The 27,058-nt window shown below is 34.8% G+C and overlaps 2 protein-coding genes and 1 pseudogene across 2 annotated transcripts; all 3 read right to left on the reverse strand.

Annotated features, from left to right (window-relative positions):
- Positions 1-494: 494 nt before the first annotated feature.
- On the reverse strand, positions 495-3,334 carry LOC107157448 (putative olfactory receptor 56B2). Its single transcript, XM_015503832.1, is given in 3 exon segments — positions 495-1,091; positions 1,093-1,459; positions 3,327-3,334. Coding segments are annotated over 3 exon segments (972 nt in total).
- An 8,683-nt stretch (positions 3,335-12,017) lies between these two features.
- Positions 12,018-12,925, reverse strand: LOC107133617 (annotated as a pseudogene).
- An 11,865-nt stretch (positions 12,926-24,790) lies between these two features.
- LOC107133628 (olfactory receptor 52P1) lies at positions 24,791-25,787 on the reverse strand. Its single transcript, XM_015475907.2, has one exon. The coding sequence runs from the start codon at positions 25,779-25,781 to the stop codon at positions 24,792-24,794; it is 990 nt and encodes a 329-aa protein (XP_015331393.1). The 5' UTR covers positions 25,782-25,787; the 3' UTR covers position 24,791.
- Between the last annotated feature and the right edge of the window lie 1,271 nt (positions 25,788-27,058).

Raw genomic sequence — 27,058 nt, forward strand, 5'->3', positions numbered from 1 at the left:
GAGGGGAGGGGGTATAGTAGAGGATAGGAAAGGCAGCAGAATACAACAGACACTAGTATGGCAACATGTAAATCAATGGATGTGTAACTGATGTGATTCTGCAATCTGTATACGGGGTAAAAATGGGAGTTCATAACCCACTTGAATCAAAATGTGAAATATGATATATCAAGAACTATGTAATGTTTTGAACAACCAACAATAAAAAATTAAAAAAAAATAATGAAATGTAAACTCTTCACATCTTCCCTTTGGATATCTTGAAACAAATAGCATCATTATGTTACTCTTATCATAAGATTTTTGCTGGTAATACAGAGATCTCAAATATTATCTCCACATGTCTTGTTCAGAAGCTTTAGTTGCTGCCACAGCTTCCCTATGAAAACTGAAAAGATGCTATTGTATCCCATTATTGACTTTTAGTATTTGTAGTCACTGAAGACTGTAATGGATAACTATGTGGAGAAAATAAGAAGCATGTCTTCTCCATGTTAGTTGCCCTTGTTATTCACCCCAAGCACCTTACATAAACCCTGCCTGAGCTCCTTGTTCCTGAGGGCATACACCATGGGGTTGAGGGCAGGGGGGATAACATTGTGTAGCACATTGAGTAGAACTGGGATGAGGGGAAGTTTCATTCCTCCACTATGAGTGACAGAAACAACAACAATGACAGTGTAGAAGAAGAGAATTAAGATGAGGTGGCAAGTGAAGGTATTTAGGGACTTGGATGCAGCTTCTTTGGAGTTGAGCTTCAGTACAGACTGAAGAATCAAAACATATGATACAATAATCAAACACAGATCACTTCCCATAATAGTCCAAGCCAGAAATATCTGATTGATACTGTTAATTTTCCTGTCATCACAGGAGAGGCTAGTGACTCCAAGATTAGTACAAAAACAGTGCTCAATTTGATTATGAAGACAATAATTTCTCTGAGCAGCTAAGATGGACACTGAAATTGAAAGCAGACTGTTTCTAGTTGCCATGAACATAGTTGCTTTGATCATTAAAGTGTTAGTAATGATTGATGGATATCTCAGTGGGCGGCAAATGGCTACATACCTATCTATAGCCATGCAGACAGACAAAGATGTCTGATTCCATGGCCACAAAACAATGGATGGCATACATCTGAGCAAAGCACTCAGGGAGGCTGATGGCCTTAGCATTAAACCATAAGATGGCCAAAATCTTGGGCATGATGGTGGTAGCCAGGCCCATGTCCACCATGGCCAGGATGCCCAGGAATTGGTACATAGGCTGATGCAGACTTGCTTCTTGGTGGATGGTGGTCAGGATCAGGATGTTGGCCCCAAGGGCTAAGAGGTAGAGCAGAGCCAGGGGTAGGGAGAACCAGTGCTGCCAGCTGTGTATGCCTGGGAATCCCATCAGAACGAACTCAGAGACCTGGAACTGAGGTCTGTTGGAATCTCTGAGATCCTGGAACATCCTTTAGTAATAGAAAGAAAAAAAAAGCTGAATGTTACACCTCTTAACTGTCACTGTGAGAGTGTTGGAAATTGTCTAACCCAGGATCATAATATTAAGGAGAATTTAGTCTCTTTCATGTTCTCATCCTTTCACTTACTTTTTTTTACTTCTTTCTTATGAAAAAAGTAACTCTAATAGGAGACACAATCCATTCATTTATTCTATAAACCATTTTAAAATTCCATAAATCAGGTAATATTTTTTTCCATGTTTCTAATTAAAGAACTGACTATTAGAGAAAATCAGGACTGTGTTAAAGATCATTCATGTTATAGGTCACAATAGCAGCAGAAGATGAAGGTGATCTGATATCACAGTCTGACTGTGAGGTTTAGGTTTGCTAATGAATTGGTTGCTTTAGAGATGTAAAGTGAAGACACAATAAAGGTTTTTATGTATGAAACTTCTGCTGCTGGAGGTTACATAGTAACTTTTTTTAAGTTATGTACTTGAGATATTAGGTACGTGTGTGTGTGAGTGTGTGTGTGTGAGAGTGTGTGAGTGCGTGTGTGTTGTATGTGTGTAGAGATACAAATTTAAAGAAACATATGTATGTTATAATTAATTATGGTGGAATTAAGCTATACATTGAGATGCAATTTTAATAGTTAATATTTAAATGGTATTGGAGTCTCACACACTCTGGGCAATCACTGCAATGCTGAGGTATATCCCAGCTGTGCATGATTACACAGTAAAAACACTTCTTTAGCAAGAAACAGACCAGCTTCTCTTATGCTCCCTGAAAATTGTTTTCTCCTTTTCTCATCCCCAAAGGTAAGCAAAATGTTAAGAGCTAAAATGGTAGATGACCTTTATATTTTTATAGAAAAAAATTTATTCCAAATTTTTAAATATCTACAAAATAAATGAAATAGTATAATATATCTATCTCTTATCTTCAACATTGTCACTAATTGCTGAAAAAACTACAATCTTTACTTGTTCATTTCTGTCTTAGCTTTTTTCTGCTGTTGTATAAAGAGCTGATGATAACAATTTTAGAGGAGGAAAAGTTTATTTGGGGGCTCACAGTCTTGGAAGTCTCAATCCATAGATGGTCAACTCCATTACTCTAGGCTGGGTGGAGGCAGAACATCATGGCAGAAGTGTGTGTCAGAGGAAAGGCATAGGGAACAAGGCACTGGGAAGCAGAGAGTGAGCTCCACTCACCAAGAGCAAAATATTTACTCCATAGCCAAGTCCTCAGGGATTCACCTCCTCCAGCCACACCCTACCCTACATTTACCACCCAGTTAATCCCCATTATGGGGACTGATTAGGTTAAGGCTCTCATAACTCAATCATTTCACCTCTAAACTTTCTTGCATTTTCTCACTCATGGGCTTTTGGGGGATACTTCATATACAAACCATAACACACTCTCTCAATAAATTCGACTTAAGAGTCAACTCTTAACTATTATGTGTTCATGTAACACAGACTAGTGGGAAAACATAGATGCCATGAGTTGATAATAGGATATACGTAGCTGGGGTGAACTGTGTTGTATTCTCAAGAGTTTATATCTCCAAACTCTCTCTAAATATCCTATCTATGTCCCTCATCACACTTTATAGTTATAATTTTAATTGATAATATTGGTTTTATTGTAACAAAAGTCTATATTTCATCTTCAATGTTCTTTTAAATTTCTGGGTTAAAAATCCAAACTGATACCAAGTAATATAGAACTAAGAACAAATTAAATTAGACATTTTACAGCACATTTAAAATGCTTTTAATACCATATGACTTTACATTTCTGCAGGGACAATGGGCTCACATTATTCTGTGTTAGGTCCACTGAAGTAATAACTCTGAACAGGAGCATCACCACAAAGTATTATTTTGAAAGCATCTAGTGTTTTTTCTCACTTCAAAGCCCATAATGGTAAGTTTATTTCCTCACTTGATCATAGTCAATTTTTGCAACCCAAGTTCTTCTGTCCACGTGACAGTGGGCTCATTCTAGTCACTTCTGCCAAGATGAGTGAAACAGAGTCATGCCTAAGTCTGGGTAGAAAAGAACAATTTAATGAGATTCTGCTCTGGATGGGCAAGGAAGGACAGGTAAGAAGCAACAGGGCTCTGACCATAATTATCAACGCTTTTCTAGCTATGTCTTCTTATCATGGGTGATGCTATTACAGAGTGCATGAGGATTACAATCCACCACACATATTGAGCCAAATAGAAAGGGGGAAAAAAGTCCTTTAATGAACATGCCTGGCAAGTGGCTGGGAGCAGGCTAGCACCTCAAAGAACTCCCAGCACCTGAATTTTGGAAGTATAGAGTTCATAAAGGCAAAAATCACAAAAACAATTGAGCACATACAGGTCAGAAAGACTCTGTTGAGACAGATATTTTGATTACATGAGAAAATTGTTTGATTACACATTTCAGAGTCATCTTTGTTCTATATCATGGCCATAGTCAGGGATTCAGAAAGGTCCTACTGTACTGTCAACAGAGATCCAGGAGGCTGAAAAAATAACCTGTTAAGCAACCATAAAATGGAGTCAGGTCATAACAAAATGGCATTACTTTGGTTCTTTTCCATTTCAAATTATACCTGATTGCCACCATTTCTAATAGTGTCAATTTGTCTAGGGAAAACAAATATTCACACTCATTATGAAAAGTGGCACTGAATAGAAATCTAAGAATTGTAAAAAGTAAACATTTTCAAAGACAAAAGCAATCTTCGCAATGCTGTCTGTGTTTGAACTAGGTGAGTGGAATCAAAAATGTATTTCTGAGAAAAAGCTATCAGTCAGGATATATTCAAAGCAGCTCTGCACATTAGCAAAATCTCTCACCAATGTATCTACTAATATCAACAAAAAATACTTTTTAAGTAGTACCCCTTTTCCGTGTCCTTTAACACCTCATTTCTGAATGACAAAACAAGGAGATGAAAATGATCTTATCTAGCTATTCTGGGTCTTGTTCAAAATATATCAGAATCTACAGTACGTACATGCCTGGTACTCACTGTCTAAATCCTTTGATATCTGTAGAATTAAACTGAGCCTTTAAAGGAAAATGTATCTTATATATCCTGACGTATATAACAGAATTGGTGTGGAAACAAGATTACTCTATGGAAGAGGAAAAAGATTGCGGAGCTTTCTATGGCCTGTGTGATAATACATAAAAAAGTAAAATAATTTCATTTGCATGTACCTATGTGCATGTTTTCACATGAGCATATGAACACTGAAGGGAGAATGATCATGTTATTTTTAATAAAAATCATGATTTTAATGGTATTTTCAAGAAATTTCTTTGTATTTAAGGCCTTGTGAGATACAGATAGAAAAGTATTTAAGTACAAAATGTTTCAATCATTCACATTTGTAGATTCATATATTCTTTTTGGTTTCAATGTTATTACTGAGTTACTTAGGCTATTTCTAAAACGTGCTAAATATCACATGGAACTCTGTCATCAAAATTTACTTCAAATTTTTTATTATACAATCTAGTTTGTTTCATTGTGTCATGTATTGTACATGCTTATAACATGGTTTAATCAAATTCACTCCCTATTGCCTTTCCTTTTCTTCCCTTATCTCTCTATGTTGATTCCCTTACTTTACACTAATCTTGTCATTTTTACATTCATGATATCCTTCTCCCTATTTGTTCTAGTTTTGTCATATGAAAGAAAATATGCAATACGTGTCTTTCTGACTTTTTTGCTCAAGATGATGATCTCTTTTGCAGGAGCAAGTGGCATAATTGCATTCTTCTATATTCATTTTATTACATTTTAAAAAAATAATGTGATTGAATAATTTGAAATTCAAAAGTCAGACTAGGAACTAAAAAAATCATCACATAACATGAGTTTTGGTTTTCATAAAATTTAATTTCAAATGAAGCTGGTGATAAGTGTTATTACCTTGTAGAAATTTATCAAAAGTTTAGGTATTATGCACACTTAAAAAACTTAATGTAATTAAACATTGAATGTTTGAGATAGTAATGATTATAGTGAACATACTACTAATAAAACACAATAAGTGACCCTAATTTGATATCCCTTTACATTTGTACCAAAATCATGGCCAACCTGTATATTTTTATTAATTAAAAAATTAATATGTGAAATAAAATGTGTTTGAAAAGTTATATATAACTCTTACATTCTATAATGTAGACGTGTCTTCTGAGACATTTCTTAATATATAATTATTATGTTTAAAAATATTTTGGTTAATAACATATTAAACCATAAATTTTATCACTTAAAATTGACATTATATTTTAAGCATATTCAAAAAAGGATTATTCAGTTTCAGTATAACTCATCCAAGGTACAGTGTATATTTATATGCTTTTTAAACCACTCTCCTATTCATAGACATCTATATTCCTTTATCTTATAGTATATGATAAAACAAATATATATGCAGAGAACAATTTTAGCACAAATCTTAAACTATTTTTATTGAGATGAAAAGTCCATAAAATAAAAGTGACCACTTTACCCACGTTAAAATGTTCTTTGAGGGACTTTTAATACATTAACAATGTTATGCAACAATTGTCACTATATAATTACATAATATTTCCATCAGTCCCAAAGAAAACTTCATAACTATTAATTAGTATCTCCTTATTGTCCTGTGCCCCCAACCCATGCAAAAACAAATTTGCTTTTTGTGTTTGTGGACTTAACTTATTCTGGAAAACCATATAAAAAGAATCACACAATAGGTAGATTTTTTGTCTGGCTTTCTTAGTATAATGTTTTCAAAGTTCATGTCACAGGCTGTCCCAGTACATCTTTTCTTTTTAATCCAGAATATTGATGCATTTCATAGAAACACTCTTTTTGTTTACACATTAGTTAACTAATGAACATAGAGATTCTCTACCCCTTTTAGCTAATAATACTACAATAAATACTCAGAGATAAGATTTAGTTTAAACACCTGTTTTCCATTATTTTGAGTATGTGCTGTGTCATATGCCAATTCTGTTTAACATTTTGAGTAACTGTCAAATGTTTTCCTTCAGACACTGTGTCATTTTACATTTTTTATATCAGTGTACCACAAATCTGATGTGTTCAAAGTGTTAAGTCCATTTTGTGCTGCAATGATTGGATACCACAGAGTGAGCAATTTATGAACAATAGAATTTGATTTGGTTCACAATTTTGGAGACTGGAGAGTCCATTCCAATGAAATGCATCTGATCAGAGCTTTCGTTTTGTGTCATAACATGGTGGAAGGTATCACATGGTTAAAAGGAAGGGACAAACTTATCCTTTAGAATGACCCTTTTCAGGCAATAATGAACTCATTGTCATATAATAATATTAATCTATTCATGAAGCAGAATCCTTAAACATCCCAGCTTTCAACGCTGTTGTTTTGAAGAATAAGTTTCTGACCAATGAACTTTGACACAATGAGGACACATTCAATCCATACCATTCTGTACCTGGTCCTCAAATTCACGTTTTTCTCACAAGCAAACTATATTTACTTTATTCTACTAGTCTCAAATGCCTTACTTCTACCCAGATCAACTCAAAAGTCTCATCTATATCAGATATGGATAAAACTTAGGGCACAATTAATCTTGAAGTAAATTGTCTTCCAACTGTGATTCTGTGAAATCAAACAACTTATGAACTCCTATAATGTAATAGTGGGTCAAGGATAGGATTGACATTCGCCTTCCAAAAAGGAGAAAAAGGCAAAAAGAAAAGAGTAACAGGCCTCAGGTAGGAAAGCTTTCAGGAGGTTTCTTGAAAGAAAGGTAGGATGTGAAAATCTCTTCCCATATTTTTAAATTATGTATATACACAAAGTTCTGAGGGATTTTTCTCTCAACTTGTGTCTCTAGGATTTTTTTTCAATTTTGAGTTAGAGAAGGCAACTCAGAAAATAATTGGGTTGGGAAAGCTCTAAAGATTAAATAATAATAAGTGATCAATTGATTGATTAGCTACCAGAGGAGAGAAACTCGAAGTTCTTACATCTCTGTGTGTTTGACTTAGATAGTCTGAGCTGTGTCACATAAAGGGGAGGGAGTATGAGGCAATTTTCTCTTTGACAGTCTGCAGAGTAGCCTATCTCTCTCTGGGTAACCTTAGTAATAGTCCTCAAAACACTCCTTCTTTTCCTCCCAAACTCACATAAACCTACCTATACGAGTCAGAAATCCACATGATCTTTTAATTCTTGGTTGTACAAGATTATTGATGAATATGCCTAGTTTAGTAGTATTGAACAATACACATTCATAAACTACTTCCTGCAATGACAACTTTACCTACATGCAAACTAGATCCAGGATTACTTTATATATTTCACAATAAAAAATTTAATAAGTCCTTATATAATAATTCCAACATGCTATAAGTTATTTTAAGTATGTTACATGTTTAAAAATTAATCCTGATAACAACCCTAATTGAGTTATGTGACATTATTTTTACATTTTATAAATGCAGAAACAGATGCACACAATATCATGAAACATGTTTGAGATCACAGAGTTAGTATATTGGATAAATGAACTTGGAATTCATATGCTCATGATTTCCCATTGATATTATCTATATCCACAATAGTTACAGGGCTATTTTACTTCTCTAAATAGATTAAATTCTCTTTTAGCCAAAGTTTAGCAGATTTTGAGACCCATTACAAATATCATTTTAATAAAAACACATTGTCTAAGAGCACATTTATTATAATGTCAACAAAAGTAATAGTACTGCATTTGGAGGGGATAACTGGGAATTGAACTGAAGGGCCCTTGATCACTGAGCCACATTCCCAGCCCTATTTTGTATTTTATTCAGAGATAGGGTCTCACTGAGTTGCTTAATGTCTTGATTTTTCTGAGGCTGGCTTTGAATTCATGAGCCTCTTGCCTCAGCCTTCTTAGCCATTAGGATTACTGGTGTGTGCTACTGTGTCCTGCATTAAAACTTTTTTTGTTAGTTATATATGACAGTAAAATGCATTTATGCACTTTTATATGTCTTACATAAATAGACTATAATTTATCATTTATCTGATTGTAGATTTTTTAGAATCACACCAGTCATGAATCATATATGTATATAAGTAGAATGTTTGATTCATTTTAATATCCTTCCTATCATTTATCTTCCTATCATTTATCTGATTGTAGATTTTTTAGAATCACACCAGTCATGAATCATATATGTATATATGTAGAATGTTTGATTCATTTTAATATCCTTCCTATCCCCATGTTCTCTCCCTTCCCTTCACTCCCCTCTATCTAAACTAAAGTAACTGTCTTCTTCCCTAGTCCCTCCCTATTGTAAATTGGCATCTGTGTATCAAAGAAGAAATTTGGCATATGGTTTTGTTTTGTTTTTTTTTTTGATTGGCTTATTTTGCTTAGCATGATATTCTCCAACTCCATCCATTTATCTGCAAATGACATAATTTCATTCTTCTTGAAAACTGAGTAACATCCTATCAAATATATATATTACATTTTCTTTATCTATTCGTCAGTTGAAGAGTACCTAGGTTGGTTCTATAGCTTAGTTATTGTGAATTGAGCTGCTATAATCATTGATGTGGCTGCATCATTGTAGTGTGCTGATTTTAAGTCCTTTGTGTATAAACAAAGCAGTGGGATAGCTGGGTCAAAGGATGGCTCCATTCCAAATTTTCTGAGGAACCTCCATACTGCTTTCCAGAGTGGTTGCACCAAATTGCAGTGCCACCAGCAAAGCATGTGAGTACCTTTACCCCCAAATCCTCACCAACATTTATTGCTGCCTGTATTCTTGATAATTGCCATTCTGACTGGAGTGAGATGAAATATTAGAGTAGCTTTGCTTTACATTTCTTTAATTGCTAGAAATGTTGAACACTTTTTCATATATTTGTTGATCAATTTTGTGTTAGAAGGGTCCATAGCAATACCACTCCTTGATATTTATTCAAAAGAATTAAAGTCAGCATATAATAGTGATACCTGCTTACCAATTTGTTGACTTGACTGTTCCAGCAACAATTTGCAACAGCCAAGTTACGGAACCAACCTAGGTTTGACAACAGATGAATGAATAACAAAAGATGTGGTATATATACACAATAGAGTTTTGTTAAGAAAAAAGTTAACCAATTCACAGAAAAACAGATGGAACTGGAGAACATTATGCCAAGTGAGATTTCTCTCATATGTGGAAGCTAGAGAGAAAAAAGGAAAGAAAAGGGACCTCATGAAAATATAAGGGAGACCAGTAGACTAGGAATTGGGGATCAGAGAAGGAATGAGAAAAAGAAGTGAGGCACAGGGGAGAGAGATATACCAAATTATGTGTTGTGCATATAGGAATGTATCACAACAAATCCCATTATTATTTATACTTACAATGCATAATTATAAGGCATAATTAAAATTACAAATTAATAAGCATCCACTTTTTTCATTTGCATATGGACATTCTGTTTCACCAAAATATTTTATTGAAAAGGCCATCCTTTTCCTGTTGTTTATTCTTTCCACCTTGTTGAAGATCAGTTGATCCTACAAGTGTGGGTTTATTTCTCAGCTCTCTGTTTTCTTCCATTGGTCTATGTCTATTTTTGTCCCACACTGTTCTTATTCACTATATTGTTTTAATGAGTGGAATTTTATAAGGTATATTGAAATAATTAAGTATGAGTGCCCAACTTTATTCTTCTTTCTCAAAATCATTTTGGATATTCAGATTTCTTTGTGGTTCCATATGAATATTATGATTGTTTTTTTCAATTGCTATACAAATTTTACTGTGACTTATAGATTATGATGTGTCTATAGATCACTGAATGCTATGGGTATTTTAACAATACCATTTTAACAATAGCAAGTCTTCTAATTCAGGAATATGGAACATCTTTTCACTTTTTTGTATCATCTTTAATATTTTCAGTTTGATTTTGTTTTCACTATTCAAATATTTTGCCTGCTTGGGTAAACTTATTTCTAGGGATTTTTATTCATTTCTATATTATTACAAATAAGATTGTTTTATTTATTTTCTTTTTGGAATATTTGTTTAGTGTATAGAAACACCGCTGACATTTCTCTGTTGCAAAGTTAGCAGACACATGTTTTTAACAGACGTTTAAAATTCAGTTTACTCTATATTCCTTCTATAATTGGCTTACTTAATGAGGAATTAATATGAAAAGATCATTTTGTCCAGTTTCTCATTTCCTTATTGTATCCATAATTGGAAATATGCTAAAACAAATGGATTTTGATCACTTCTCATGTGGTTCTTAGAAAAAAATATATTTATTGTTACATTTGGTTAAGAAAACTACCTCTCTTTCCAGAGTTTGTGCTTTTTTTTAAAATTTTTTATTGTTGGTCAGAGTTTGTGCTTTTTAAGGGTCTGTTGGAGAAAACTAAGTGTCCAATTATTCTGTTGTGAAATACCTTTGTATGTGACCAGACTAGGAAAGACATATTGTCTAAAATTATGGTTCTATCAAGATGCCTAAAGACTTCAGACTCATAATAATAAATACTTCACGGGGTGCATTCCATCTTCCTTTTCAGTAAGAAGTCATTGAAGAAAGCCATTTTTAAAAAACTATAAAAATATAGACGAAAGATCAATAGAGTAGAGGTAGGTATCAAGAGAGAGAGAGAAGGTGAGGAAAGGAGAAGTACTGAGGATTGAATTAGAGCAAATTATATTTCATGATTGTATAATTGTGTCAAAATGATTTCTAATGTTATGTATAACTAAAGTTATATAACTAGAAGAAAGAAAAAAAAAAGAAACATGTAGTTGGGCATGGTGGTACATACCTGTAATCCCAGTAGCTCGGAAGAGAGGTCGAGGCAGGAGCATTACAAGTTCAAGGCCAGCCTCACCAACATAGAAAGGCTCTAAGCAACTTGGTAAAACCCTGTCTTAAAATAAAACATATAAAAGGCTGGGGATGTGGCTCAGTGGCAAACCACCCGGAGTTCAACCCCCACACCATTCCCTCCAGCAAAAAAAAAAAAAAAAAAAAAAAAAAAAAAAAAAAAAAAAATACAAAGAAAATAAATATGTAGCACATATTTCCAGAAGAATGTCACTACTAGCCATCAATCTGGAAATTACTATTTGAAAACAATACTCAGATAACATTATTACACTTTATTCAATTTTCCCAGGTCTTTTTAAAGGAAACTTGGTGTACTTATTAGTCTACTTTTTCACAGATATCAGAAGGTGAGAAATTCATAGAAAATTGCTGGGCATGCCAGTGACATTAAAATTTCCAAGGCACTTTTGGAAAATGCACAATTCTACAAGCTCCATCTGTATGTGTATGTGTGGTTAAAACAGATGTATTATCTTACACAGCTAAGGAATTTACCATCTCCTGAAAAGAAACAGGCAAGTTTTAGATATAATTATTTTCTTCTCTTCCCCTTGCACGTGCTTATTTATTTATATGTTGTGGGACTTGGTGTCCTTAGAACCTGAAAGGATCCTCATGACACAGTCTCATATCTGCTTAGTTTTCACCCCATAGACAACAGGGTTCATGGTGGGAGGCAAAAGCATATAAATATTGGCCATGATGATGTGACAAGATGGAGGGATTGTGTGGCCTCCAAAGTGATGGGAAAAGAAGGAGAAGAAAGCAGGACTGTAGGAGAAGACGACGGCACAGATGTGGGCGGTGCAGGTGCTGAAGGCCTTTTGCCGAGCATCTGCTGAGGAGAGGCTGACCACGGCCCGGAGGATCATGGTGTAGGAGACTGTGATGCACAGGATGTCAAAGCCTCCGATAAGGAGGGCTACCATTAAACCATAGATGGCGTTGACCTTGACATTGCCACAGGATAATTTGGCTACAGACATGTGGTCACAGTATGTATGAGGTATGACATTGCCTCTGCAGTAGGGAAGGCGCTTGGTGAGGAAAGTGAAAGGAGTAATGAGCAACACCCCTCTTAGGAAGGTGGCGAGCCCAACCTTCCCAATGACATCATTGGTGAGGATGACTGAGTAGTGCAGAGGGTAGCAGATGGCCACATAGCGGTCCAGGGCCATAAGCATGAGCACCCCAGACTCCATCCCTGTGAAGGTATGGATGAAGAACATCTGGACCAGGCATTCATCAAATCCAGTTTCCTTGAGGCGAAATCAGAAGATGCAGAGGACTTTACGGATTGTGCTAGAGCACATGACAAGGTCAGTTAGAAAAAGCATAGCCAAGAAGTAGTACATGGGTCTGTGCAGGGAGTTCTCATAGCGTATGAGGTAGAGGAGTCCACAATTCCCAACCACAGCCACAACATTCATGGAGCAGAATGAGAAGGAAATCCAGATGTGCATGTCCTCCAGCCTGGGATCCCATTAAGAATGAATGAAGCTGAGGTTACATATGTTTTCTTCAGGGTCAGCATGATCAAACTAGTATGGTCACTAAACAGCTTAAAATTACATGAGTTTTCCTAAAGTAGGAAAAGAGAGAGAGAGAGAGAGAGAGAGAGAGAGAGAGAGAGAGAGAGAGAGAGCATAGATTAAGGTTACTGTCTTCCCCCATCCCTACTTTATAAAAAATTACATAGAACATTTTCGTGATCAGATATTCAAATTTTTCTGAGTGCCAAGGTACAGCTTTGTTTGCTTATTATTTGTTGTTAATTCATTGATTCATTCAATAAGTTCTTATCAAGCAATCTAAGTGTTTATCAGAGAAACTGATTGTACATCAATTACTTTAAGCGGCAGATTCACACCTTCATAATTTATAATCAAGTATAATAAGGAATTTTTGTTAGAATACCTTATTTAACTGGTAATTATTTCACACTCACTATGAATGTGATCCTAAAGAAGAATACTTTGATCACCTCACTGATGAGCCAACAAACACAAAATTAAAAACACTTTTAAAATTCTTAATTAATGACTCATGACAAGCAAGGTGATGCGTACAGTAATTCTAGGAACTCATAAAGGCGGGAGGATGGAAGGCTTGAGGCCAACCTCTGCAATTTATTCAGGCTCTAAGCAACTTAGTGAGACCATATCTCAAAATAAAATATAAAAAGGGCTAGGGAGAAAGATTAATAAATTGTATAGAATCAAACTAAAAAACTTCTTCACAGCAAAGGCAATAATGAAGAATGTGAAGAAAGGTTACTGAATGGGAGATAATATGTGCCACCTGCACCTAAGATAGAGCATTAATCTCCAGGCTATATTAAAACACACACACACACACACAGAGAGAGAGAGAGAGAGAGAGAGAGAGAGAGAGAGACAGAATCCCAAATAACCCAATCCAATAACGGGCAAAGGAATTGAAGAGACACTTCACAGAAGAAGAAATATGATTGGTCAACAAATATATGAAAAGTGTTCAACATCTCTAGCAATTAGAGAAAAGCAAATCAAAACTACACTGAGATTTTATCTCACTCCAGTCAGAATGACAATTATTAAGAATACAAGCAACAATAAATATTGGTGAGAATGTATGTGTGGTGGGGGAAATACACTCATACATTGCTCATGGGACTGCAAATTGGCTCAACCACTCTGGAAAGCAGTATTCCTCAGAAAACTTGGAGTAAAACCACCATTGACCAAGTTATCCCACTCCGAGTTTTGGACCCTAAAGACTTAAAATCAATGTACTATAGTGACACAGCCACACCGATGTTTATAGCAGCTCAATTCACAATAGCTAAACTATGGAACCAACCTAGGAGCCCTTCAACAGATGAATGGATAAAGAAAATGTGGTACATATTCACAATTACATATTATTCAGTCATAAGGAAAAATGAAATTATGGCATTTGCCCATAAATGGATGGAACAGGAGAATACCACGCTAAGTAAAATAAGCCAAACCCAAAAAACCAAAGCAGAATGTTTTCTCTGATATGTGGATGCTAACTCACAATAAGAGAGGAGGTAGGGAAGAATAGAAGTCCTTTAGATAGAACAAGAGGAATGAAGGGACAGGAGTGGGTTGGGAATAGAAGGATAGTAGAATGAATCATTCATTACTATTGTATGTGCATATATGATAACACGACTAATTAAAGAAATGTATATCATATACAACTAGAAGAATGAGAAATTATACTCCAAATACATATAATATGTCAAAATACATTCTACTATTATGTATAACTACTAATAAAAATATATTAAAAATAAAAGACAAATTATTAATATCTAAAAATATTTGCAATTTACATTATGCACTTCAAATATTCATGGTCTAAAGGAGAATTCACAAGATAAATGAAAAAAAATAACATATTTAATTATTGATTTAAATAAAATAAAACAAAATTCATCGGGAATTTTATATGCAGTTAAAGCTTCTCTTTCAGGAAAGCTTGTTCCCTTAAATATCTTATATTAGAAAATTAAAAAATAAAAGGGCTTGGGATGTTGCTCAATGGTTAAATACACCTGGGTCATTCAATCGCTAGTACTAAAATATAATTAAAAATAATGACTGAGATTTACTGTTGGTAACCAAGCACTGTTCAAAGCATTTTGGAATCATTATATGACTTTCATCTCAAAGGATCCTAGGATCTCACAAGCCAGTAATATTCTAGATTTAGTCTTCTCACTTTCTATGATGTATGGCTCTTATCCTTTCCCACATCCAGTCTATGTGCATTTTAAGAAAACTTCTTTTTTCTCAAATTAAACTTCTACTCATAATTGAAAATTGCTTAGGATGGTGCTTAGGATGGTGAATCTATGAATGATAACGAATCATTTATTTTATTCTTTCCATAAATTTGCATGTTTTATGGTCAGGCATTGACCACTGAGAATAATTCATTAAAAATAAAATCACATTGCTGGGGAAAACAGAAGATTGCTAAAGCATACTGGCATCGTTGAAGTGCTCAGGGTGTATTTTCTTCTCATCATAAAGCAACATCTGGGGGACAAGTGAGATTTATCATAACACAACTTCTTTCAAAAATTGTGAAGAAACACAGGTTGTACACACTCTTCAAGGGCATAGTTTTAGGCTTTTACAAAATCTTATAGCTATTATAGTATCAAAGGAGCACCTGTGTATCTAACCTAGTCTCAGGAGGAGCTTTTAGTGAAATGGGAAAATGCTCTAGACCTGAAGCATTATGACAATCCTGACATATCAAAATGGGAGGGATCATATTCTTTCCTATGTGCTATTTCCTACTTACATAAACTGGTGTTCTTGGCTTTGTGATGGATAGTCCTCTATCTTTTGGTGTTCCCTTGACCTACCCTCCTCAAAAGTGGCTAATTTCTACTCATTATTCAAGCAAAACCATCATCAGGAAGACTCAGATGTCCTTTGGACTTGATGGTGATTCATCCTCTAAATGCCCCCCAAATAATGTAGTCTCCAAAAGCTGTGATGAGTGGTAAGAGACCCACTGGATTAAATTTTATACTTTTTTAGTTCTGCTTACCTTATGAATGAAAATTAGTTCATATTTAGGAATCTTTCACAGTTTAATAAAATCATTTATGTTAGGGATATTGTTCAACAAATCATCACCAATGTCTAGCAAATCAAATCACACATAGTACATACTCAATAATTGTATTTTTAGATAAATATATAGATGAGTAATGAATGCATGACATGTTGAACTTCACTTTGAGAAATACTAGATTATAATCTAAGTATTATCATTTAGAGTGCATAAAGGATACCAGCAGAAGAAAAAATGCAGATTATATTCCTTAAGATTAATGGAAAAGATAAATAAAGCATCACTATCATAAACTACAGAGACAAAGAAAATCCAAAGAAAGTGGAAAGAAAACATAAAATGACAAAGATGGGACACATATATTAGTTTGGGTAATAAATATAAATCATTCAAACTTCCCATTACAAAACATAATTATTTTTAAATGACATATACAGCATGAATGAGCACATAGAATAAAAATTGCATACAAAGGTTTAAAAACGAATGAAGATGTTTTTTAAAAAGTGAACAGTATCCCAAAGTATCAGGGAGGTTGTATTAATGTTATACAAAGAGAATTCAAAGCAAAAACACTTGGGTCAAGATCCCTTTGGGGAAGCAAAATGCTTGGTAGTTTTCAATTAAAGCTAATTGTACCAAATTGTTTGATTTCCAGCCTAATGAGATATTTTCATAATACAAATGTTGAAGAACACATTCATATTCTTATTGTGCGAATACAAAAGGAAAGTTGAAATATAGACTTCTTATAAAACTACTCAATTTTCTGTGTAAGACAACTGGATTAGTCACAAGCTAAAATGTTAGCTTTCTGATTTCAAGGAGTGTATTAATTTTTCTTTTAGAATAAAGCATAAAATTTTGCCTTTTCAATATAAGAAATGCTTTAACTTGAAAACTAAAATTACAAACAAGATTTTGTCTTTAATCTTAGTAAACTTGTAAGTTATATTTGTAGTCAACATATTTTCAGGTTTCTTACACATATATTTTTAGGCTAAACATATATAGTCTGTACATGTACATATAGATGTATATATAAACACACAAACATATAAGTAATATGCATTTAATTAAGGCTGCAGTGAGAAGTTGATAAAATTATGTTTCAATAATTTATAACTATTTGGAATGAACTAGTCAATAGGGTCACTATTCTTTTCTCCCTCTATACCACTTTAATACATTGAACAGTGTCTCTTAATTGTAAAGTTCAGTACTTGCTTCAAGGTGTACATTGCATTGTAAACATCAGTGCACAAAGCACATTCATAGCTTCTCTTGGAGTTAAATAATTTTATACAAAAAGTAGAGAATGATAGATTAGTGTCTTAATGATATTTGTTCAGAAAGAACAAGTGCCTGGGGGGACAAAAAGATATTGTGGCTATACACATATATCCAAGTATGAGCAGGTAGTTCTATTACACTTTAAGTATGTATCCATGTATCAGCAACATGTAGAAAAATTAAGGGAAATTTCTGGTTGGTGGTGCAAGACTTTAATCTCCAAGACTCTCAAAAGGCTAAAGCAGAAGGATTGTCAACTTAGTGAGACCCTATTTCAAAATAAAAAATAAAATCGGCAGTTGCTGCTGGGTTCAATCCCTAGTGACACATACACACACACAAACACACACAGAATAATAAAATATTAAATACTTCCTAAACAAAATATTTTTCTTGATTACTTGTCCACTTTTCTGAAGTATTTTAAAATACTAAATACACATTTTCTCATATTTACTTATTGTGTGTATGGCTTTATCACTAGAACTGGTCTTTTGCTTACACAAGTTTGTCCCCTATTCAATATATTCATGAAGATTTCTAAGATCTAGTTTCTAGTATGAACTACAACTGTAAGTATTTGCCTTTGCAAAACAGACCTAAAACAATTGCAACACATCATTTAATTTCTTCTGCAAAGAACAGTTGTTTAATTAAGGCAAATATTTCTTTTCATCTAGTGTAACTATTCTGATAGTTGCTTCTCTCTAATTTGACTTTGTAGTATTTTAAATTGATAATCTTTCATTAACCAACTTTGAGTTACTAGAACAACCTCACTTGGTCACAATTTATTTTCCTCTGTAACACCTACCACACATACATGCAGAGGTGTTTATGGGAATTATTAAGTAGCAGATGCAATTTCATTATAAATGCAAGGCTACTATCACTTTGCAGTTCTTACATTAGTTGTAGTATGTTTAACATGTATCTATTTTATCTCCGTTTTCAATTGTTTGACAAAAAGTTGTCACTAAGACTCTCCTTTTGCTTATTTTCGTAAATATTTTATTTATTTATTGAAGGATAAAAAATATCTACTTAAAGCTGTCGGGTGTTATTTTCTATGTGTCAATTAGGTTAAGTTGCTCATTTTCTCAGATCTTCTATGTTAATTCGATTATTCTAACTCCTTGTCCTCCAGTTACTGAGAACATATGTTAAAATATCCAGCTGTGATTTGACTATCAATTTGGCAATTCCCCTTCTAGTCCCAGTAATTTCTTCTATGGGCGAGTATGTGTGAATCTGTAATCTTAGGCACCTTGAAGTTCAGATATTTTATGTTTATGTGTTGACTTGATAATGTAATATATAAAATGCTGCATTTTATTTCTCCTAATATTTCTAGTGCTAAAACCTGTTTTTCCTGCAATTGCCACACCAGCTTTTTCAAGTATTTATAAATTTAAATTTAGTAATTTTTAATTGAAGGTAATCATTTTCTTTTTTCAATTGGTTGCCTGGTCAACTTACATTAATCTAATTATTGAAGCAACTTTTCCCCAAGTTTCCTCATTTCTGTTTATTTTAATTTAGTCCTATACTTTTTCCTTACTCTTTTTAGACCAATGAAATTGGTATTATCATTATTTTTGTTGTATTTTCTCCAATATCAGTTTTTTGTTATTCAGCCTTACATTTTGATGCCGAAGAATTTATATGATATTATTTCCACCATTTCAAAAAGTAAATATTCATCCATGATTACTCAAATATTTTCCTGACTATTGCATTAATTTCTGTGTTCTGTTTTCACATCAGTAATTATTATTCTATATACTGAATAACATATTTTAGTATTCCCTCTCATCTTTTATTTATAAGTATTTTATCTTCCTTTTGAAGGATGTTTTAATTGGATATATAACACAAGTTGATGGAATTTTTTTTCAGCACTTCAAAACTATGACTTTCCAGACTTCTTTCTTCATATTTTCTATTGCGAAGTTGACTACTAGCTTAAAGGCTATAACACTAAGGGGAATGTTCATAGAATATTCTGAATAAAATATTTCCAGTTATGTTTTGGATGTGAGGTGTCCTCCAAATGTTCATATGTGAAACAATGCAAGAACGTTTATAGGTGAAATGATTGGATTATGAGAAAGTTAACCTAATCAGTGCATTAATCCCCTTATAGTGATTAACTTGGTGGTAACCCTAGGCAGGTATGGTGTGGCTGGAGGAAGTGAATCTTTGGAGGTGTGCCTTTGGGGTTTATATTTTGTCTTGTCATAGTGGGGAGAGTCTTTCTCTCTCTATTTCTGCTTCCTGGTGCCATGTCTCCAGCTGCTTTCCTCTGTCATGTACTTACACCATGATATTCTGTCTTTCCTCAGGCTTGAGGAATAGAATTGGCCATATGTGGAATGAGACCCCAATAAACTTTTCATGCTTAAAATTGTTCTTGTCAGGTCTTTGGGTCACAGCAGTAAAAAGGCTGACTAAAACACAGATCCACAATGAAGTGTGTGTGCAGTGTGTGTGTGTGTGTGTGTGTGTGTGTGTGTGTGTTTGGCAGAAAGGCCTATGAGCAAAGATAATCACCATAGGATCATTTGTGGTGACAGAGAGACTGGAAAAATATAGATATCCACAATCTGGGATGACTACAAAATTATTCCTGGTTGCATACTATGAAAATCTGTAGAATAATCAAATGCAAGAAACAAACTATAGCTAAGTAGACAAATGCATTATGAAAACAATTTAGTTGAAATTGAGCCACATATTATTATAATACAAAAAATGGACACAAGCTATAGAATTTAGCCAGTCCATATTCATATATCTAAAAAACTTTGCAGACATACTATAAAGGATGCCAATTGGTGACAGGAACGAGGAGAAAAAATTGAATAAGGTGATGAAAGTAAAATAAAGAGCAAAACAAGAAAAGAACCTAGCAGTAACAGAGTTAATGCTCCATTGAAAAAAGCATAAAGTAAAGCTAACTTCACCTTGAACTAGCACCTGAGCTTCAGTGATCCATTGAGTTAATATGCTCAAGAGTCATAGCATACAATGTGTTTATGGCTACTTATATTTCAGTATCTAGGGACTATGTTCAAGAAGGAGACAGGTGAACCCAGGGATATTCTGATATGAAGAAAAAGGAAATCAAATTATGCAGAAAGGTTTTAGTGAGAATGAAGAACAACATAGAATGTATAGTGTTTTCAAATGTCAAGAAAAGGGTCTGTTTCTAGATAAAAAGACTAATGAGTATTGTTGAGAGATGGAAACAGATGAGCACAGAAAAGAACCTACTGTGCCTTCTACTAGAGGATGACTCAAAACCGGACAAAATGGAAATTCCTGAGCATGATTAGCATCAGAAAAGGAATGTGGATTCTCACAAGTTGAATTTAGAAAGAACTGGCTTTTTAATCCTCTTCATGGTATATTGACATTGCTGTGAAACCACTATTCTCTGTTCTTTGTTCATTGTGTCACTTGCAAGTATGTGTAGTTGTAAATTCCCCAATCCCTGGTATTTAAGGGGGAAGGGACATCATTTTCCTTCTTCCTAAAGCAATCACTTTGTATATTTTTGGAAGAGTATCTTATACTATACAATCTCTAAGTTTTTGCTTATGTTTGTTTCACCTTCAAGGTTTACAATTATAGTTTTATTCTTTCAGGAATTGAAAATTAGAAAACAATGAAAAACTCCTTCAGTCCTTTGTGTTTTCTTAAGTTTCCCCCTTTGTACCTTTCCTGACTGTTTTGAACATTTCTTTAGCTTGCCTTTCACTTCCAGCAGCTTAACTCCAATGTTTCTCATTCAACTCTTATGTGTCAAATGTGGGTTCTCTTTGACTTTAACCTATTGTTAGACTTCTTGCCTTTATGAATTTGTAGTTTAGTAGTTTTAAAATTTCTTTGTCATCGTTTCTTAAAATATTTATTTTTCCTCATTTCCCCCTCCTGTCCTCCATATCTGTGTCCCACATGTCATTTGTGCCTCCTATTTGTTTCTTTCATTATTTTTTTTTTAAATTTGTGCTATAGTTTGAAGATATTTCTATTAATCCATATTTATTTATTAATTCTTTCTTGTTTAGGGGTCACTATGAGAATGTATGGAATGAAATCTGAAGATAGATGTGAGATCTGTGAAATACATTTGGAAATCAATGGGCTCAGATCAAAACATTTCTCATCTGCTATCCCACAGGGAAAGAGAAGGAGGGGGAGGGGGACAGGGACTGAGATCTGTTTCTGCTATGGCTGGTGTCTTACTTGAGTGGGGGTCCCAAGAGTTCCTATTCTCTGAGGAAGTGATATTAATCTTCTTTTGATTTTAAAGAACAAAGGTTCCACTCAAAAAATGCCTTTAGCAAAAAAGATGCATTTTTCTGTTCAGTATGTTTGTAAGAGTAGAAATGTCTTTGATCACTCCTGATCCAAGTATTCAAACAATAATAGTCTTCATATTTTTATACCTTTTTCCCTGTTTTCTTTTATATTGATTTCAGTCACAGACAGATCTTTTCAAATGATGGCAAGATGAGCATTGATATCTCTAGCTAGATTTATATTCTGTAAGCTAAGCCCACCAATTAAAAATGTCCCTGTTATCCAATTACAAAGGTTCCTGTTCCCCAATATTTGCAGTAGAAGAGAAGATGCACCAGTCACCAGTTTAAGTCATGGGCTCATCCCTGAATCAATCGCAAGAGTCAATAGAGTGAGCTGTTTCATTTTTTTTCTCCACTTACTGAATTATGTGTCACCCTTTGAGTCAAACAGAACCCAACCAAAGAAAAGCAGGTGGGAAATGCTGAAACAAACAAAAACTTTTACCCACTGTCTAATCCTTCAAGAAATAGATTCTGAATACTAATACAATTCAAGTTCTGCTTATAGTCAGGTTGGGTTCAAGATTTAATCATCAGCAAGAGACAGTGGCAGTGGAAGGGGTCTGTTAAGCATTCCATAGATCATGAATCAAAGAAGAAATGAAAAAGCAAGAGAAACTCCTAGTGCAGAAAAGAGTGCAGACCCTTCTAATATATATTAGGTGGTGTCTCCTACAGGAAGACTTCTTCTGTTCTGGGAATTCAGTTCTTCCATCCATAGTCCTCACTTCTCTGGACTGAGATTGGATGGAGTGAGAAGATAACCAAGATGCATCCCTGAGAAACATCAACATTTGAAAGTCAGGTTTGTGAAGAAAAGTTAAGGAGAACAGGGAAACCATTACAGGGATAGAAAAAAGAGTTATATGGGATTACAGAAGTTACACTTGAATAGATTTTGCAGAAGTAGATCATGGCCAATAACACATGGTCTTGGTCTAAACTTCCAAGAGCATGTAAGGAGGCTTCTTGAGTAGAAAAAAGGTTAGATGTAAATGAATATAGCAAAAGAGATGTCCAAAGTCTATAAGAATATTTGGATTTGAGATGTATACTTCTAATTGTTTCATTGAACTTTATGGAATAGAAATTAATGTAACATTTGAAGCCTGAGGAGAAGGAATTTTACAAGGGAGTTAGATGAGATGAAAACTTAATATAAAATATGCAATACATAAAAATGTAGACAACTAGCGTTGAGATTCCAGTTTTTTAAAAAACATGAACAAGTGTTTTTTTTTTTTTTTCTACATGAGTATCTGTAGGCTCTTTTCAGAAGTACTTCAAACTCTGCGTGTAAGAATCTAAAACAGAGTACAAGGTTGTTCCAGAGTTAGGTTTGTAAGTTTTTGTGTTAACAAGATGGTCAATGAAGTCAGGCAGGAATTTTGCACACCTGTAATCCTCAGTAAAACTCTGGAGATTGAGGCAGGAAGATCTCAAGTTCTAGGATATCCTCAGCAATTTAGTGAGAACCTTTCTCACTAAAAGGTGGTACGACTCAAGGGTAGAGAACAGCCTAGCATGCATGACGCCTTGGGTTCCATCCCCATTATGAAGAAAGAGAAAGAGAGAGTGAGAGCAAAAGAGAGAGAAAGAAAGAATGACAGAAAGAGAGAAAGAAAGGGAGAGAGAAAGGAGATGGTTTAAAGAATAACATAAGTAATTCAGTTGAGGATTAGTAGTATTTAGAATTGTATGTAATTATTAAAAATTTGTTAAGATTATCTCAATTTGAGGTTAAAAGGGAAAATTAGAACTAGTGTCAGCTGATGCATTGACAATTTTCCTATAGAATAACACAATGATTATCATTGTTTTCAAAAATAGACAATGCCCAGAACAGTTTATTAAATTTCAATATATACAATCTGCTTATCTCTAGCTATCTGAAGTATTCCAATCAAAATATTTATTTTCTTAAGAATGGGAGCTCTCAAAAGCTGGATCCTGGTGTTTTACCCTCAGTGATGGTGCTTTCCAAGGGTGGAAGGATTTGTGAATGTCCAGGACGGGGGCGTTTGTGTTCCACCCATCTAACAGGGTAGTGTGGCATGTGGAAAGGGTGACAATTAGAAAGTGCTTAGCTTTAACAAAGCCAAAGAGTGATAATTATTCATGGAATGTGATAGACCAATAATCTAAAGATACTTTCTTGGAGATCAGAAGGATCAGTAACTGGTTTACAATCCCAGTTTCATGAATACAGTTAAGAAATTTTTACCACATGTGCTTAACTGGAATTGAATTTGACCCTCTTTTCTTACAAATAAATAGATAAGCTAATAAATAATGAATGAAATAACTAAGACTTTCCATTCTGATTGTTTTGGATCAGTCACTGTCCTTAACAGTGATATCCAGAGTCAAGGACTTCTGGATATCCCTCCCTGTGGTATGAATGTATAAGAATATTTGAAAATTGATAGAGCATGATACACAAAGTCACTTGGACCTTGACTCCATAGAGAGTGAAGACTGGAATATTATTTGTGGGCTAGATTCTGAGCTATTTCTGACCACTCCTCTACCCTTCTTCATAGTTATACTGACTTGTACTAAAGGATCTTAGTTTCATGTCCTCACTCTATGGCTAGTAATATTGTGAGTGTTGGTGGATCTCTTCTTTATTCCTGTGTTTAAAGTTTGATGGAGAAATATTGGATTTAAATGAAAACATAATAAAGTTCTTGAAGTTCTAATTTTGTTTAACTGTGGCTTATCTTCTAATCCTTGCAGATGGTAAGACAGAAGTGACAGTGTAAGGTATGAAATTAGAAATCCATGCCTGGAGCACTGGGGAGAGGGCCAGGGCTGTGCAGAGGCCCTTTAGAACTGCAGTGGGGCAGACTTTATCCAGAGCCTACATGACTGTTTTCATTGCTGAGGTACTATCTAAGTTGTAAGAATCTTCCCATGTTTATACTTTCCTGGATGGAGAGGAAGAATGATAAACCTCATTGATCTCCTCTGTGATTTTTATCAGTCTTGGAAATGATCTAGAAGGTTCTGCAAAGAACACTATTTCACTATTAAAACCTCTTTCCAGTCTCAAATACTGAGGATTTCTTAATCGTGAGAAGTTTCATTTGTTGTTGTTGTTGTTTTAGTCTACACCCCTTCTATAATACAGAATCACTCAGATGCCTTTAACCCAGTTCTCTGATCTCTCTGAAACACCCTGAAAACCCTTTCATGAATCTCCTTGGTCTTGACTCCATACACCACAGGGTTAAGAGCAGGTGGGAACAGCAGATAGACATTGGCCAAAAGAATATGAATATGGAGTGGAACTTGGTGGCCAAAGCGGTGTGTGAAAAAAGAAAAAAGAGCAGGTGTGTAAGAGATGAGGATGACACAGACATGGGAACCACAAGTCCCCAGGGCCTTGGACCGAGCTTCATGGGATGAGAGGCGAAGAACAGCTTGTGCAATGAGGGCATAGGAGAGTCCAATGCAGAACAAGTCAACCCCAATGACCAACAGTGCGGCTGTCAGTCCATACACACGGTTAGGCCTGGTATCTCCACAGGCCAGCTTCACCACAGCCATGTGCTCACAGTATGTGTGGGGGATCACGTGGCTTTGGCAGAAGCTCAGGCGTCTGATGAGGAAGGGACACGGGAGCATGAGCAGGGAGCCTCGCACCATAGCTACCACCCCAATGCGGGCAACGATGGTGTCAGTGAGGATAGTAGCATAGCGAAGTGGGTGACAGATGGCCACATAGCGATCAAAGGCCATGGCCAGCAGCACTGTAGACTCCATCATGCAGAAGGTGTGAATGAAGAACATCTGTGCTAGGCAGGCAGAGGCAGAGATGTGTCCAGCTCCACACCAGAGGATGGCCAGCAGCTTGGGAACTGTGGAGAGGGAGGCAGCTAAATCGATGGTCGAGAGCATGCACAGGAAAAGGTACACTGGCTTGTGCAAGGCTGGCTCAGTGGCAACAACAACCAGGATGGTTATGTTGCCCATGATTGTGGCTGTGCCCAGGCAGCACACAGGAAGTGAGAGCCACATGTGGAATTGTTCCAGACCTGGGATGCCCAGGAGGAAGAAGATAGAAGGGTCCAGGTTAGTGTGATTAGGAGAGTCCATGGTGTGGCCAAGAGTGCTGGACATCTTCTCTCATCAGAAACCCCCTCACAGCATCACACTACCTGGAGAGACAACACTAAATAGAAATATAAATGAGACTACAGTAATGCTTATTAGCTACAGAATGGTTGGCAAGCTGCATCATCCATAAAATGGCAATTATTAGTACTACTACTTAGAGTTTAGAGAATAATATGGATTAATACTTATAAAAAGCTTCAGATAGTACCTAACAGATAATGCTTGTTAAATGAATAAATATGAGAAAGGGCTCAAATAAGCCCTTTAAATAAACTAGAATTGTCTCCCATCTAGGGGCTCTCATCTTTAGAGAAAGGGATGCACACTGTTATTTGGAGGAATATAACTGAATACTCACATTTTATGGATATGGGAAGACATCATGTAGGACCATCAGTCTAGAACACAAGACGCAAATAAAGTTTCCTGGATAAAGATGAATTTCATTTTTGTGGCCTTTAATTTGGAATAGATTTTGATTTGGGATTTGGTTCCTGGCAATTGTCTTTTGGTAAATTGTTCCTGATAAAAGTTAGCCTAGTAGCTTCCAGTCTTTTCATTAATCAACAAATATTTTCCCATATATCAGCTCAATCTTCACTTAAAACTGCATAAGCTGTTTCACCTGTTCTTATATACCCAGTTTTTTTACCCAACATTTTGGCTTATCTTAAAAGCATTTTTTTAACTTCATTTTATTTCTGAAACAGAAAATTTCAACCTTCTCTTGTACTCTCTTTCATCTGTCTTTTATTGATATTTTATCTTCAGTGCTTGGTGAATTCAAAGAAAAAATACAATTAGATCCTTATTCTAACCTTTTCACAATGTCAAGAAGTGATTTTATAAGATTACCCTGACTTGTAGCTGGGCTTATTATCTTTGTGCAATAATCTTACATTATTCTTTCACTTATCCTACCTTTCCCACACCAGTAGCCCTAAGAGAACACAATCTGCCATTAGGAGTACCTAAAAGGAATTATGCTGAATATGGGAAGCAATGGAAAGGGAAGAAACAGAGAGGTAAACCTTAGGATATATAAACTGAAAAATCCTTTTAACGGGAATTTTCAAGATGAGAATGAGAACGTCACTTCTTGAAAATTCATATCTATTTTTTCAACTACGAATGTTTAAGGTGCAGCTTATATTTGACTAGCCCTATTCTAGAAGATTGAGATAATGTAAAAGTTAGTACAAAAGAATGAAAAAATTTAGGGAGTAAGAAAATAGTTATTATAACTATTATATAATAACTATTATATAATAGTTATTATA

The sequence above is a fragment of the Marmota marmota genome, unplaced genomic scaffold, assembly GCF_001458135.2.
Source record: "Marmota marmota marmota unplaced genomic scaffold, marMar, whole genome shotgun sequence".
NCBI classification, from domain to species: domain Eukaryota; kingdom Metazoa; phylum Chordata; class Mammalia; order Rodentia; family Sciuridae; genus Marmota; species Marmota marmota.

Excerpts from the sequence above, each read along its gene's own strand:
- LOC107133628 (XM_015475907.2), bottom strand. The coding sequence starts at position 25,781 with ATGTCCAGCACTCTTGGCCACACCATGGACTCTCCTAATCACACTAAC.